Source organism: Mixophyes fleayi, chromosome 6, assembly GCF_038048845.1.
Source record: "Mixophyes fleayi isolate aMixFle1 chromosome 6, aMixFle1.hap1, whole genome shotgun sequence".
In the NCBI taxonomy this organism is placed as follows: Eukaryota; Metazoa; Chordata; class Amphibia; order Anura; family Limnodynastidae; genus Mixophyes; species Mixophyes fleayi.
In genome coordinates, this window is record NC_134407.1 from 175,592,566 (window position 1) to 175,606,700 (window position 14,135).

Genomic DNA, 14,135 nt, shown 5'->3' on the forward strand with positions numbered 1-14,135 from the left:
AGTAAGTAGTAATTAGTGGTAAAGAGTTGATTACTCACATTCATCTTCCGGCGACAACGGGAAAGGTTGAGTAAAAGTGACACCTTCAGTTCTCGAAAAGTCTTTAGATCCTCTCCGAATCCCTCACGAGGAAACTTCTTCATGGCGTACTGGTATCTCTGTGCGGCTTCTTTTACCTTCCCTTTCTGAGGGAGTAAAGGGATTGGATCTCACAAATACTATGTTCTCTATCACGCCAACCTTTAGCCATTTGCCATCTTCTGTCCATAGTCCATACCTCACCTCTCCATTCAACCTTTTTCTTTCACTGTTCCCCTTTATCAATAACCTTTCCTTAAGTACCATTGTCTTTGTATGTAAAGTCCATTGATACCCAACTTTCCACCATCCTATTATTCTGCTTTCTTGGTGTCTATGCCCAATTGTCTTTCATCCAATTGTCCTTGATATCGTGAATTCTATGCTCCATAATTCCTCAAACACTACGGCTCATCTTTTCCTATTACTTTTATCATACTCACTTCGGGAACATTTAAACTCTATCAACTCCTTCTATCCTTAAGTATCAAAAATGAATTTTCCCCATCTGCTACCCATTATGGTCTTACCCTACACCTCATCTTCCATCACTCCCACAAATCATTCTCACCTTGTAGAACATGTCTCCCTCCTCCATCAGTTTACTCAGCAGAATGACCATGATGTCTGGTTTGGACGTTGCCATGGCCCAGGTGGCTGGACCTGTAGTGTACAGGATGCATGATGGGTAAAAAAACTAATACAATGCAAGGGAAGAACCAAATAGGAGAGCGGAGAAAAATTAAGAGGAGGAAGAAGATACAACATCGGGGCCATACAAATGGGAGACAGAGGATAGGGTGAAACAAAGGGACTGGGCTGGGTGTAGGATGGGTAAAGAGATAAATACGGGGACCCGGGAAACAAATATAGGTGCAATGTAAAGTGGTGTAAAGAAACTTGGGAGACTCTTTGTTGAGAGTGGAGTTGCAGAAATGAGAGAGGACAGGAAAATGTTAAAGTGAGAGATAGTGGGGACACTGATGAAAAACTTTGGAACATATGTATCTGCATATTAGTACTACATGTAAAGAGTGTAACTCACTATTCCCATTTAAAATGTAACTGGTGTTTTCAGAGAACGTGTGTCTGGCTGAATATATGTACGAAAAGAACTTTTTACAATGGCCTTTTCTATTCTGCCACAAAAGCTAAGTGTCAGGAAACATTTTACACTATTAGAATGCTTACAAAAATGTGATTAGCACCTCTCATTTGCATTTTATAGGCCCTGGCATTAGAGAAAGAAATGTCAGTAAGAAAGTATAGCGATACAGTATGGAAGACTAAGGGCCTGGAGCAAAAGCGTGGTATACCAGTAGTAGTTTCATTATTATATTTAGCACATACTATATTTCTATTAGATTATATTCCATGTTTTGCCTTACACCTAAATAGACTATGTGCTCTTGAGACAAGGAAAACCAACTTGGTTTCCTTTCAGTTCTCCTTAGAACATCTATATAATTCTTTCATTACAGATTATCCCCTCTTTTGTAAACTATTGTACTATGAAAACTAAGGATTTTTTATTTATGTTAAATCTTTTCTCTTAACCATTGGGGCACACGGGAAACATTGGGGTAAAGAGTGCAGACAGGAGTGCGGGCATTTTAAATAATTGAATTATAGGTCATTCCCCAGCATACCTGTCGGGGCATAAGTTACTTTCTAATTTAGCCCCACATTACAGAGTAGGGAAAACACATGAACAAGGAAATAACTATGTTCTCCCACAAACGCCAATCAGATAAAGAGAACTAGAACCTAAAGAGTGGGCTTCAAGATTAAATACTTACGTTAAAGGGTTTATTGTAAGTATAAAATCCTATTTTATCAGACATCCAATTGGTGGACCCCGGAAAGCAACACTTATGGGTGGATACGCGCAGTACAATCGATGCAAAGCACCAAAACTGGCACCCCTAGATGCAAACATATTATGCTTATAGAATTTGGTAAATGTGTGATCTGAGGACCATGTAATAGTCCGGCAGTTGATCAGCCGAGGCAGTGTGCTCTGCAGCCCCACCTCTCCTGGTGGAGCGAGTCCTGAGAATTTCTGGAACAGATTGTCCTGGTCACCTATAAACCTGATTGTTACTGATGTAATCCATCTCCCAATGGATATCTTGGATACCGGACAACCTTTGTTATGTGCCTCATAAAAGGGCCAAAAGAGTCTCTGTATTGTGAATATTATAAGTATATAGGTCCTCAAGCCCTGACCACATCCAGAGACTGAAGAAAGCACTCTGCCTCGGAGATCTACAGTGGACCAAGGCCAGAATCACTATGTCTTGGTTAAGGAAGAAATTTCAAGACCACCTTAGGCTGAAAGGAAAGACTATCCTCATGGAATATAAGAGGAGGAAACTTGAAGAACAAGGCTGCCAAGCTCTGAAACTTTTATAGCTGTTGAAATAGCTAAAAGAAAAACAGTTTTCCAAGTAAAAAACTTTAAGTCTACTTCATCCAAAGGTTCAAATGTTGAGAGCCATCGGAAAAAACGTAAGGAGAATATATATGCAGTGCATCTTGTAAAAATGTTTCAAAGTCTGGCAAAAAAGGCTTCTTTGGACAAAAGCCGATCTTTTTTGCACTAGGCAATATAATTTCTTCATATTCTGTGGTAATTCTTGTCCAAAATTGATTTCTTTGACTTAAGCATGGCTTGGACCACACTGTCAGACAAACGTGTTGCTCTAAGAATCTAGCTTTAATGGCATAAGCTGCTAATGTTGTCGCTGAAAACCTTGGTGCAGAAATGGCCCTTGACTTAACAAGTCTGGTCTGAGAAGCAGATGCCACGTCATCCTGGCATCAGGACGGCGTACCAGGATATTCGTGGCCAATGTGTCACAAGAATGACCCGAACCACCTCTCTTTTGACTCTCTTGAAAATCTGCGAATGCATTGCAATTGGTGGAATAATTAAACAAGACTTAACTGCCTCTACTAAGAAAACCATTGGATCTCTTGAAGAAAAAAAAAATCCATCTTGTGGCTTAACCGAGACGCCATCATATTGACGTTCGGCTGAGCCCACATTCTGGGTGAAGGGACCATTCATCTAGGTGAACAGTCTTGTCTGCTCAAAAAGTCTGCTTCCCAGATCTCTATCCTTGGGAGGAAGATGGCCATGATGGCTGAACATTCCTTTCCACCCAGGATCTTCCTTGTATTTCACATGGCAAGAGGACTTCTTGTGCCTTCTTGGTGGTTGAGGTATGCTACAGCCATGGCACTGTCTGACTGTTTCTTCACTGACCTTTCTCCTGCAACAAATGTTCTGAGCTGGCTAGAGCACAGAACACTGCTTGCAATTCTAACATGTTTATGTGGGTCTTAACTCTTCCAAAGACCCTGAAAGCGGTCATGAAGAATGACAGCTCCTCCAAGTAGAGAAGGCTGCCGTCCATAGTCACCAGAGTACACTCCCAAATGCAGGATAGGTGACGTTCAACTTCGAGATGAGTTCTAGTTGGAACGATCTTGCAAAAAACTGAGCCAACTAGACCACCATGAAGGTTGAGACCATATTATCCAACAACATCATACAGAAATGTACAGAAGTCTGTCTGTGAGCAGAAACTTTTGCTATGTTGTGCAAGGACAGAATTGTCTTGACCATAAAAACACCCTCTGTTTCTTGGTATTGAGGAGAAGACCCAAAATGATCACCCACTGGACTTTTTGAGATTAAGAATTCACACATCTCCTGCACATGGGCCTGAAGCACATTTTAGAATTCTGTTTTGATCAACAGATCACCCAAGCAGGGATTTACTCAAACTTTACTAATGTTGGTTCAAACATCATTTATGCCCATTTTGAAGGAAACCTTAAACACTAAACTTTGGCTGGACAGATTCAAGGTGAAGTCCCTGTGATCATTACTAAATAGAATAGAAAGGGTTGAGCATATGGTGTCTTTAGACATCAAGGATACTTATGAAAGAACTACTCATCTAACATAGCAAAAACGCAAATTTTAGAATACAATAAGCAGAACCCAGTCAATAAAAATGAAGGCGAACTTGCTATGCAGACCAGAAAACTGATTTACTCAGAATCCACCCTCCCCAAACTAGCATGGGCTTACTCCTCAACAACCGCCAACTGACCCAGCCGCAGGCTAACTAAAGGATTGCCATTCCTAATAAATCACAGTCCCTGAACTTGGAGCACAAAGCTGGGAGAGAGTGTACCTCCCCGAGGATGCTGTCTAGTGAACGATGGTACAGCAACTGCATTCCTGCAGCCGCTGCACAGCACCCCCAGTCATTATCTGCGACGACAGTGACCAGCCCCATAGAGAAATCCAATGGTGAGAGACATCATTGGAGGCATCACACTGCACCTTCAATGTCCGCTCCAGTATGGCACAGCCCTCTGTGATGTATGATGGTACTCCTGTAGCAGTCCCTTGCAACAGCCCTCAATGTGGTCAGTCAATGTTAATATTGATAAATAAAGTTGCTGGAAGCACCAACCTAACATGGTCCCCGCACTGCGGGCACTTCCGGATGCTCCTTAAGGTGCTGGATATTACAGTTCAAATATTTAAACTGCCCCCACTCCTAGCTGATTTCTATATCCCAATGTCACAAGTGTCCCTCAATTGGATGCCTGAGAACCTCTGGATACCCAGCATGGACATGAAGTACCTGCACATGCTGTTAAATGAGAATTATTATTTATCAATTATGATGTGCTTTGTAACATTTCAGTATTCAACAAACATGAAAGAGTCATTTAGATTGCAGTTTACTTTTGCCTGTGTATCAATATTGAATACAGAGCTTACAAAGCTGGAATACAAATATACGCTATATACACTTTAGAGTTAGTACAGACAAGCAAATATATCAAAAATATATCTGCCTTTTTTGAACAAGAATTCAGCACTTTGGACAGTAACAGTGGCTATATCTGTGGGTGTGTCATCTCAAAAGGGATACAACAACATAGCCACTAGGGGGACCTAGTAGAGCACATACATAGACAAAGTAGTTCTGAATGTGACAAATGATTTTATTCAGTGTAATCAAACCCGTGGGCATCATCATGTATAGGGCAGGTACATTTTACTTATATTTAAATTGCTCCTATGCGGAGTGGTTGAGGAATGCCTACACTAGTCTGTCAGTGATAAAGTGCTCAGTCAACTTGCGTGTTTAGTAAAAGTGAGTAAGGCATGCGGAGCAAAGCTGTGAGAAGGGAGCAAGTTCTAACCTTTTGGCCGACTTGGTAAGGTCTGACAGCCTTAAAGCAGCAAATAGGGACAGAATTGAAAAAGAAAATGTAGAAGGAAAGGAGAGTGGAAAAAAGGTGGTGATAAATGGAATAAAGGGTTGTAGAACAGGAGTAGGGGAGGAAGAGACAAGTTGGATAGAATTGTACGAGAGAGACAAATATAGTCAGGAGATGAGGGACATTAGAAAATTTGGATAGGAGATCATGAAAGAAAAGAAGAGAGACAAAACAAAAGGGACGTGGTGTAGTGCACAAAAGATGAAAATTGGGTAAGAAGGGAAAAGGAGGGGTAAAACAACCGGGTGTCAAAAAGCAACAGAGACGTAGGTAGTGAGTGACAGAGTGTGGAGAGTAATCGGATGGAGTGACGGGGGAGAGAAAACAAACCATGTAGCAGGAGTGAGAGAGCAGCGAGCACAGAAGCTTAATGTCTGAGCAGCAGATCGTCAACAAGCAGCAGAGTGACTGGGGAGCGAGGAACGCAGCTCACCAAAATCATGGACATTAAAACACGCAGGGACAGATTCTGGCAGCAGTGGGATTATCCAGGGATCCTGCTCTACTTTGCCAAGCACCAAAATAGTTACTAGTAAAGGGAAGGCTGTTGGCTGACAGGTGGTTTAGCAGTGCAGTTAATAGCTGCTCTTCTGGTGTTTGGACTATAGGTGCTCAGAGGTCCAAATTGTAACAGAAGCACAGTATGCAGCTGAAGCTGACAGGAACATGCAAGCCTACGTATAGTAACATTAAACAGAATGGGAAACTTAACATTTGGACAACTGCACTTTTATTTGGGACACGGTGGCAGTGGTGGCATGTCACCACAATTTCACCTACCTATTTTGGCTCCTTTCTTCAGGAGAGCCACCACAACAGAGGTGTTCCTGCAGCCCACGGCTCTATCTAGTGGGCGCATTCCACTGTAATCCACATGTTCTATCATTGCACCATGGTCCACCAGGAACTGGACCTGCAGATGGAAAGGAGACAAATGTCACTTTATCATTCCTTTGAGAAGACGACTGGTGATCCTTGACCAGAGGAAATTCATTAATAGTTCAGTTATAATTGTGGAGTCCAAATGTAATGTATCTGTAACTGTTCAGCAAGCAAGTATTCAATAGCATCAAAGACTGTTTAATAAGGGGTTGAGCTATGCTATATGGACAATTCTGAACAGTATCCGCTTTTATCTGTGTTATGTGTTCCTGGGACTGATGGAAGCTACAGGAAAGCGCTACATATATCGGTTGGTCCATAAGGGGCTGTGTGTTACATTAAGAGACTAATCCCACGTGATTTTAACCCATGATCAGGTTTGACAGATAGATACTGAAATTGCACAAGTCTTTTTCATTAAATTTTCAGCACTAGAGAATGCATCCACAATCTACTAAAAGTCTTTGAAAGTCAACTATGTTCTCATATTCTACCTGTTACTCTTACATGATGCATCATTCAAAAGATGCTAATTCCTGTTTTATGTCGGTGCAATTTCATTCAATCGCATCTCGTTGTTACTACAATTATTGCAGTCAATGACAAGAAGCTAAATCTTCTTCCTACTACAGTGCCAAATCTCCATCTAACGTATAACACAATACATCTACGGTCAAGGCCTGATCTGTCTCACTCATCATCGCAGAATAGTCCATGACTTACGACAACGTTTACTCACCACCTCAGCATCTCCATAGAAGGCTGCCAGGTCCAGGGGTGTGCGTCCATTTTTGTCAGCATGATCAGTGGCAGCCCCGCTTTCCACCAGCGACCTCACCACAGCGAGATGTCCCTTGAGACAGGCCCAGCTTAGCGCTGTCAGTCCTTCCTTGTCCATGAGGCCTATGGAAGCTCCTTAAAAGTGGGACAATACACCAATTCTTGGATTAAAACAATAAAAGAAGACTGTTTTTTGTTTTTTTTTCACGAAAAGTCCATCCATCTCTGCCTGAAATATATATCCCATATAGCTACAACCAGGACTATAAACTCCAATACATGACTGGATTTAACATTTAAAACATCCTCAAATTATCATCTGAATCCTCAAACAGATTACTCTGTATCAAAATATTTTAACAAAAAGAAATCTGGAGCCACTCCATATTTAACGTAACAGAATTAGCAACAGCATTCTAGATTGTCCAGCCACTCACTCCCCCACTCCATATTTAACGTAACAGAATTAGCAATAGCATTCTAGATTGTCCAGCCACTCACTCCCCCACTCCATATTTAACGTAACAGAACTAGCAATAGCATTCTAGATTGTCTGATGGTAACCTATAAATATGATGCCCTGTATACTGCAATACAGTCAGTCAGTGACAGCATGGATTTCTTAAGTGCATTTTCGCACACTGCATACAAGATTTCCTAATGAAATCAAGCACACCCTGTCATCTACACACAGAGCAGGCAGCCACTTTGTTGGGCTGGACTAATATTCATGAGAATGCAAACCACCATTTCACTAGGAACCGCAAAATGTCTATTAAGAATCAAACTACTGCTACCTAGTGAAAGCAGGTTCTTCTTTGCTTATAAGGTGATTGAGCAACTTGCATCTTGAGTATCACTATTCTTCCTTACAAAAGTTTGTTCTGTATGAATTTGCAGATAAAGATCTGTAGTTTTAACACAATATCCCAATAAACCAATGTATACCAACCTTGTGCCAGCAGAAACTCCACAGTGGCTACATGTCCTTCAGATGCTGCGGTCATTAGTGGCGTTCGACCCTGCTTGTCTGCCATGTTAACATCTGCACCGTGTGTAAGTAGCAAGTCCACAATCTGTAAGAGAAAGAGTTTTATAGTTCCTTTGCCTTGTATTAGTCAGCACAAGGCGCAATAATTGGTTATCATACAGAGTATTCAATACAAGATGGGGTTTGCCTCCCTGGGCATATTTTAAAGTGTTTTTAATATATATAACGTGGTCTTTCAAAGATATTCATTTGGTGGCACCTATGCTATACAAATACACATTACAAGTCCCACCAGAACACACAAATTTGGATCTGTGTGCGTTCATCCCGTCTCTGACATAAAATAGAAGGGAAATGGAATTTCTTTGTTTCTATTATGTACCCGACAAGGCAGCATCGTATAATAGAACCAGACAGCAATTCTCTACGTTGATAGGATGCCGAGTATTACCTGCCAGTGTCCTTGACGTACAGCACTGAATATTGGGACAACACCTCTACGGTTAGGCTGTGATACAGCTGCCCCCTGCTCTAGGAGTAGACGGCAAACATCAAGCTTCCCACGACCAGCTGCAGCTGTTAATGCTGTGACAAGAGGAAATGGCAGAAGATCAAGATGGGAAAGGAAAATATTGGGAAGTGGTAAGTTCATATTGGAAAAGAGTTGGAGTACAGTGAAACAGAGTAGGAAAAGAGGGACAGGGTGGATGAAGTTTCCGACATGTGTATTATAATAAAGTGATTGCATGAAGTAGAGTTATTATAAATTTGCCTCATAAGCTCTCTGTAGTCTGGACGATCCTCTCTCCAAAGCACTTACCTGTCTCACCCCACAGCCCATCAAAGCTGTTGATCTGAGCTCTCTGTTCCTCCTCTTCATCCTTCTCTGGTAGGTCCAAGAGGTAGGAAACAATCTGCAAAAGTAAAATAGCAGATAGTCTATGCACCAGTAATAAAACTTATTAATCATATCATTTCCACCTTAGGTAGAAGAATGATTTTGTTAATAGGAACAATGTTCCCTTAAATCAAGGAGGTGGAATTTGCTATAGATTTTCTTTGAGAGAAATGTTCAGTCTTGTTCTCGGCAGTTCGGCTATCAAGAGGTGGAAATGAGTCTTGTGCGTCTAGTTCTGTAACATGAATACAAGGCTACAACTACCATTGCCAGCATGAACAAGCAGCAGGCCTTCTTCAGGTCTGATTATTATTTTAATGGTTAGAATAGTCTGGGCGCAGGGGGGGTATATACAGCAGACTGTAAGAAAATAAGCTTAACCAATCCAACATTGGTAACCTGTCTCACCTCTGAGTATCCCATGCTGGCAGCTGCAATCAGAGCTTGCTGGATGGCCTGACTCTTCTTCAGTACTCCAGGCTGCTGCCCAGCCATAGTCCAGTCGCACTGGATGAGGTATTTTACTACCTCCAGATGGCCCCGCAGAGCAGCATGGACCAGCGCACACTGGCCGTTCTTATCGAGGAGATCCACCTGTAGGCATGGAGTGGTGAGAGAACAAAGTATGAGGCCAGAGAAAGAAGGGAGCAGAGGAAGTGCAGAACATGAACTGGTGAAAGTTTATCCCATTCTGTTGTGTTTCCCTCTTGTTGTCAAACTTGTCTGGCAGCCAGTTAACTGTCAAGTGCATAACCTGCAGGCTTTGGTAGGGTTCCCAGACACTGGCACATGCGGGGGTGAGGACAGAATGTCTGCACTGTATGCAGCTCTTTCTCCATGGCCTCGCCCGCAGCAGGGTGCTTATGTGCAGGACACATGTAACACAATACAGACACAGAGACATAGAACATACCATCTAATTAACTCTTGGCAACACTAAATTACAGTTTCTGCTTCATTAGTGTTGTAGGACAGTTATTGGTAACGGAATTGCCAGGGGATCTCAGAGTCACTATACAAAACACAGTTCAATCTAACTCTGGAGACTTCCAATTAAAACAATCTTTATTTTAGCTCCGCTATATTGACAGTATATATGTATATAGTTATGTATATAGTGTCACTGGAATGCTAGTACTGACAAGGGCATAATTGCAGTACTTAGACATATTGTAATACACACATACACCCCCTGAAACACTAATCGGGTAAAAAAGAAAACTAATAGAAACCGTTAATAAGAAAGAGCACATTAAAGTATGAACAACAATAGACTATAACATAAGGAACGGTATTGTCAAATCACACCAGCGAATATAAAAGCAACATGACTTTGAAATGTGTGAAAACACAATTTACATTCCAAAGAGTAAGAAATAAATTATTTCACAAAATATGAGCCACCTACAACCTGCCAGTATGTCTCGTAATGTGTCGACATGTGGACAACCGCTGGCAGGTTGTAGGAGACTCATATGAACTCATATTTTGTGAAATAAAGTAATGATGAAAGTTGCACGTTGGCATAACAGCGATTGTGTTGTACCACTGAGTGGCGCTGAAAAGAGGATGGCTGATCTAAAGCAGCCTCAAGTGCGGTATGTTTAGAAATGTAGTGAACTGAGAACCGCTGCATGACCCGAAGATGCTGTCGGGAGCTCACTGCAGGACAGACAGTTGGCTTCGTTGCTGTACCTGCCAACATTCTCAACCGGAAAATCAAACAAAATAGGAAACATATCTGACCCGCCCAAACCATGCCAGTGTCTATTCCAGACTTCCAATAGACACGTACCTTGCGATACGATTGGATTTGAATACGGGCGTAAGTATACGTGCAAGTTTGGACATGAATCAGCCCCAGGTTTGCATTTTAGGTCATTTAAGAATCTGTATGTCTACCATAGTTCACAGGTTAATAGCTTCCTGGTATGTGATTTTAACAATTAGATTTTAATTAAATAAAATTTGAGAATAACTTTTGCTCATCTGCCAAGTTATATTTTGCTAAGAACTTTTAGCGCAGTTGCAAAATTTTTTTTACAGTGTATTAACTACAATCAGTTACTGTTCTGACGTTTCTGAAGCTTATTTAAAATATACTAGTTGAAGCCATCATATATCATCAATCAAATTCAAAGTACCTAATAAATATCAGACTATTTATGTTGTGACGTATTTTGATGCTACTACAACAAGTGTATGTGAGTTAACCTTTAATTTTTAAAACCATTTGTTGAACTGATTTAACAAGTTTTGATTCATCCATCAGAATCAAAAAAATCACAGTAGGTACTTAGTGCTTATTTCTTTCTTGTTTACTTAAGTCCTATTTCTGTCCAAAACTGTCTAAGAGTCCGTAGGTGTCTTTATCTGGAGAAAGGCAACTTCACTACTCTATAACTATAATCAAAATTGCACATTGTATTTAGTGAAACAAATTGCTAAGAGATGTCCACATCTTTACTGCATGCCTCCTATATACAAATGGCAGTAGTGGGAGCACAAGACCAAGGGGCGGAGCCTACCGGCGTCAATACTGAACTGCCCTACAAATATTCATGGTAACAATGGAGAGAGTCAGGACACCTATCAGCAAGCGCTATCATTAGTTAGCAGAGCGCTATTTACTCTCCTGTTCTGTAATCTGACAGTCAGAGTGCGGTGCAGAACAAGAAAATCAAGTTAATAATAATTCTTGATGATAACATATTTTCTTCTCCAGTACAGAAAAGTGCACGAGTGAGAGGAGGGGATTTACACCAAGAGCCCTTAACATACTATACCACTGACGACCCCCACCCCACCCACAAATCATACTGTAGTAATGTCCTTGGTTCTGTCAGTGAATGTATGTATACAGATCATCTGTGAATGAGCAGCAGCACTCACCTTGGCTCTCCTCTTACACAGAAGCATGACAATGGTCAGATGACCTGAAGCTGCAGCATATCCTAAAGGGGTCATGCCACTCTCCGAGCTAGCATCTACATTGACGGAGAACTCTAGGAGCAGGGCCACCATCTCAGTGTATCCCAGATGGGCCTGAACGCACAAGATGGGGGCGTTGTTCAGCACCTCGGTGCGGTAATTAACATTGGCTCCTCCCATGATTAGGAGTCGGCTCACCTGAGGATGTGGAAGGACAGCAGTGAGGATGGGGACAAAACTGACATACAGGAAATAAACATAATCTCACTCACAAAAGCCAAGTATTAAGGGGGATTGTAATTCCACATATCTAACGTCACATAAATACCCTATGTAGTTGGTTTACAGTAACTGCCACATGCTCAGTGCATACATTTTTAGCTGTATGATTATTGATGCAGATTGAACCACCATGCTTCAAGGTGAATTATTATTAATACCATTTATTTATAAAGCGCCACTAATTCCGCAGCGCTGTACAGAGAACTCATTCACATCAGTCCCTGCCCCATTGGGGCTTACAGTTTAAATTCCCTCAACACACACACACAGACAGAGACTAGGGTCAAATTGTTAGCAGCCAATTAACCTACCAGTATGTTTTTGGAGTGTTGGAGGAAACCGGAGCACCTGGAGGAAACCCACACAAACACGGGGAGAGCATGCAAACTCCTCACAGATATGGCCATGGTCGGGACATGAACTCATGACCCCAGTGCTGTAAGGCAGAAGTGCTAACCACTTAGCCACTGTGCTGCCCAATGCCTGGAGCCATAACTGGGGATAATAAAACTCTTGTAAAACGCCAACTAGATATGAGCATTTAAGTACACAGTAACTTCAACTTTGCAGGGGGATGGGGTGCTGGGTAAAGACTGAGTACTGCAACTCCCCCCCCCACACTGAAAGAAGTCTCTTGAGGCAGGTAATACACCCAACTAGAGAGTGAATGCAACCAGCAGTTAAAAGTGTGGCAGGTCCCACTTCTCCACCATATTATAATTGTATTGGTGCAGTGCAAAAAAATTTAAGATGCCCCATCCCAAGTGTAATGTAAAAGTGCGCTCATGTTCCAGGCTGATTCCTGTGATAGATAGGAAGGTATGTGTGTAGCAGCTATTTTGGAGCAAATATGCATCATTACTTCTATAGATCCAGCTCTGTTCCTGTGAGATTCCTATACCTGCCGTGCGCTGGTGACCTGCAGATAAGAGCTAACACAACTATGCATCCTCTGTAGAACCCGGAGTTCTGAGCAAATGATCTGTGCTGTTACCAAGCAGTCACCTATTCAGCCACAATAACCAGGAAATAAGTCCTGCAGTAGTTACACACACAGCCCGGTGTCTGGTGGTGGCGGAGACTGCTCTTGTACAATTGGGCACGCAGCTGACACTCACATGCGGCACTAGAAGGAGCGATCAGTACAGGCAAGTCACTGACTGTAAGCAAAACCTAAACAGTCTATAAACCCCCAAACATGGTTGTAAAATAACTCCATGCTGTCACTATGAATAGTGGGAGAAATCCAGCAAAGATATATCTTACTGTTAAGCTGCTAGTTGTCACAAAGTGCTGTTATATATTTTATTTATAGCTTGGCTTTATGAATACATTTGCACACAGGACACATAAGTTCGATTCTGCACAATGACAGAAAGAGTATGTTGGGATGACAGCAATATAATAAAGGGAGCTCTGGAGATCATATCATGATCACAGCATATCCAGTGGCATTCATATGATCAGCCAGGTACAAAGACTGTCCTCGGGGCACTTATCACCAAGGAAGTGCAGCACCTACAGAGACTTTATTTTTTATTTAACAAGGGGATTGCAGAAAGAAAACGTATCACTCAGATTGTAAGAAACTTGAACATAACAAGTAAGGAATCTGGATTTAGTAGCTCGCACCCATTCCTGTTTGCTTTCCTGAGTGATTAGCATTACACCTGAGGCTCACCTTGATGTTGGGAGTGTAGAGGTTTCTAAGAGACGCAAGCGCCATGGAGAGTCCGTCTGTGCTGTAGGAAATCCACAGTGCTTGCAAGATGGACGAGGAAACGCCGACCTTTTTACTGAGACCCTGTACAATAGAAAAGTGGATTTATAAGAGAAACAAAGCCAGTGGACTGTGGTATGGAAATATATAGTAAAACCAAATGGAGTTTCCACCTTCAGATGACTAACTTATAGCTTTGTGTAAGTCCTCATATACGTTTTAATTCTATGTTTTTTTTGCACTTTATAGGCATGTAG

At 41.7% G+C, this 14,135-nt stretch overlaps 1 protein-coding gene across 8 annotated transcripts in view; it reads right to left on the reverse strand.

Moving 5' to 3' along the window:
• Positions 1 to 14,135, reverse strand: part of TANC2 (tetratricopeptide repeat, ankyrin repeat and coiled-coil containing 2) — a 347,174-nt gene that overhangs the window by 13,526 nt on the left and 319,513 nt on the right. For all 8 annotated transcript variants that reach the window (XM_075177370.1, XM_075177371.1, XM_075177368.1 and 5 more), the window contains 10 exons: positions 13,840 to 13,962; positions 11,838 to 12,074; positions 9,354 to 9,539; positions 8,868 to 8,961; positions 8,499 to 8,632; positions 8,009 to 8,132; positions 7,016 to 7,191; positions 6,175 to 6,307; positions 650 to 741; positions 39 to 185 (listed from right to left, as the gene is read on the reverse strand). In XM_075177370.1, coding sequence (XP_075033471.1) covers positions 39 to 185; positions 650 to 741; positions 6,175 to 6,307; positions 7,016 to 7,191; positions 8,009 to 8,132; positions 8,499 to 8,632; positions 8,868 to 8,961; positions 9,354 to 9,539; positions 11,838 to 12,074; positions 13,840 to 13,962 — 1,446 coding nt within the window. The remainder of the gene's footprint in view (positions 1 to 38; positions 186 to 649; positions 742 to 6,174; positions 6,308 to 7,015; positions 7,192 to 8,008; positions 8,133 to 8,498; positions 8,633 to 8,867; positions 8,962 to 9,353; positions 9,540 to 11,837; positions 12,075 to 13,839; positions 13,963 to 14,135) is intronic.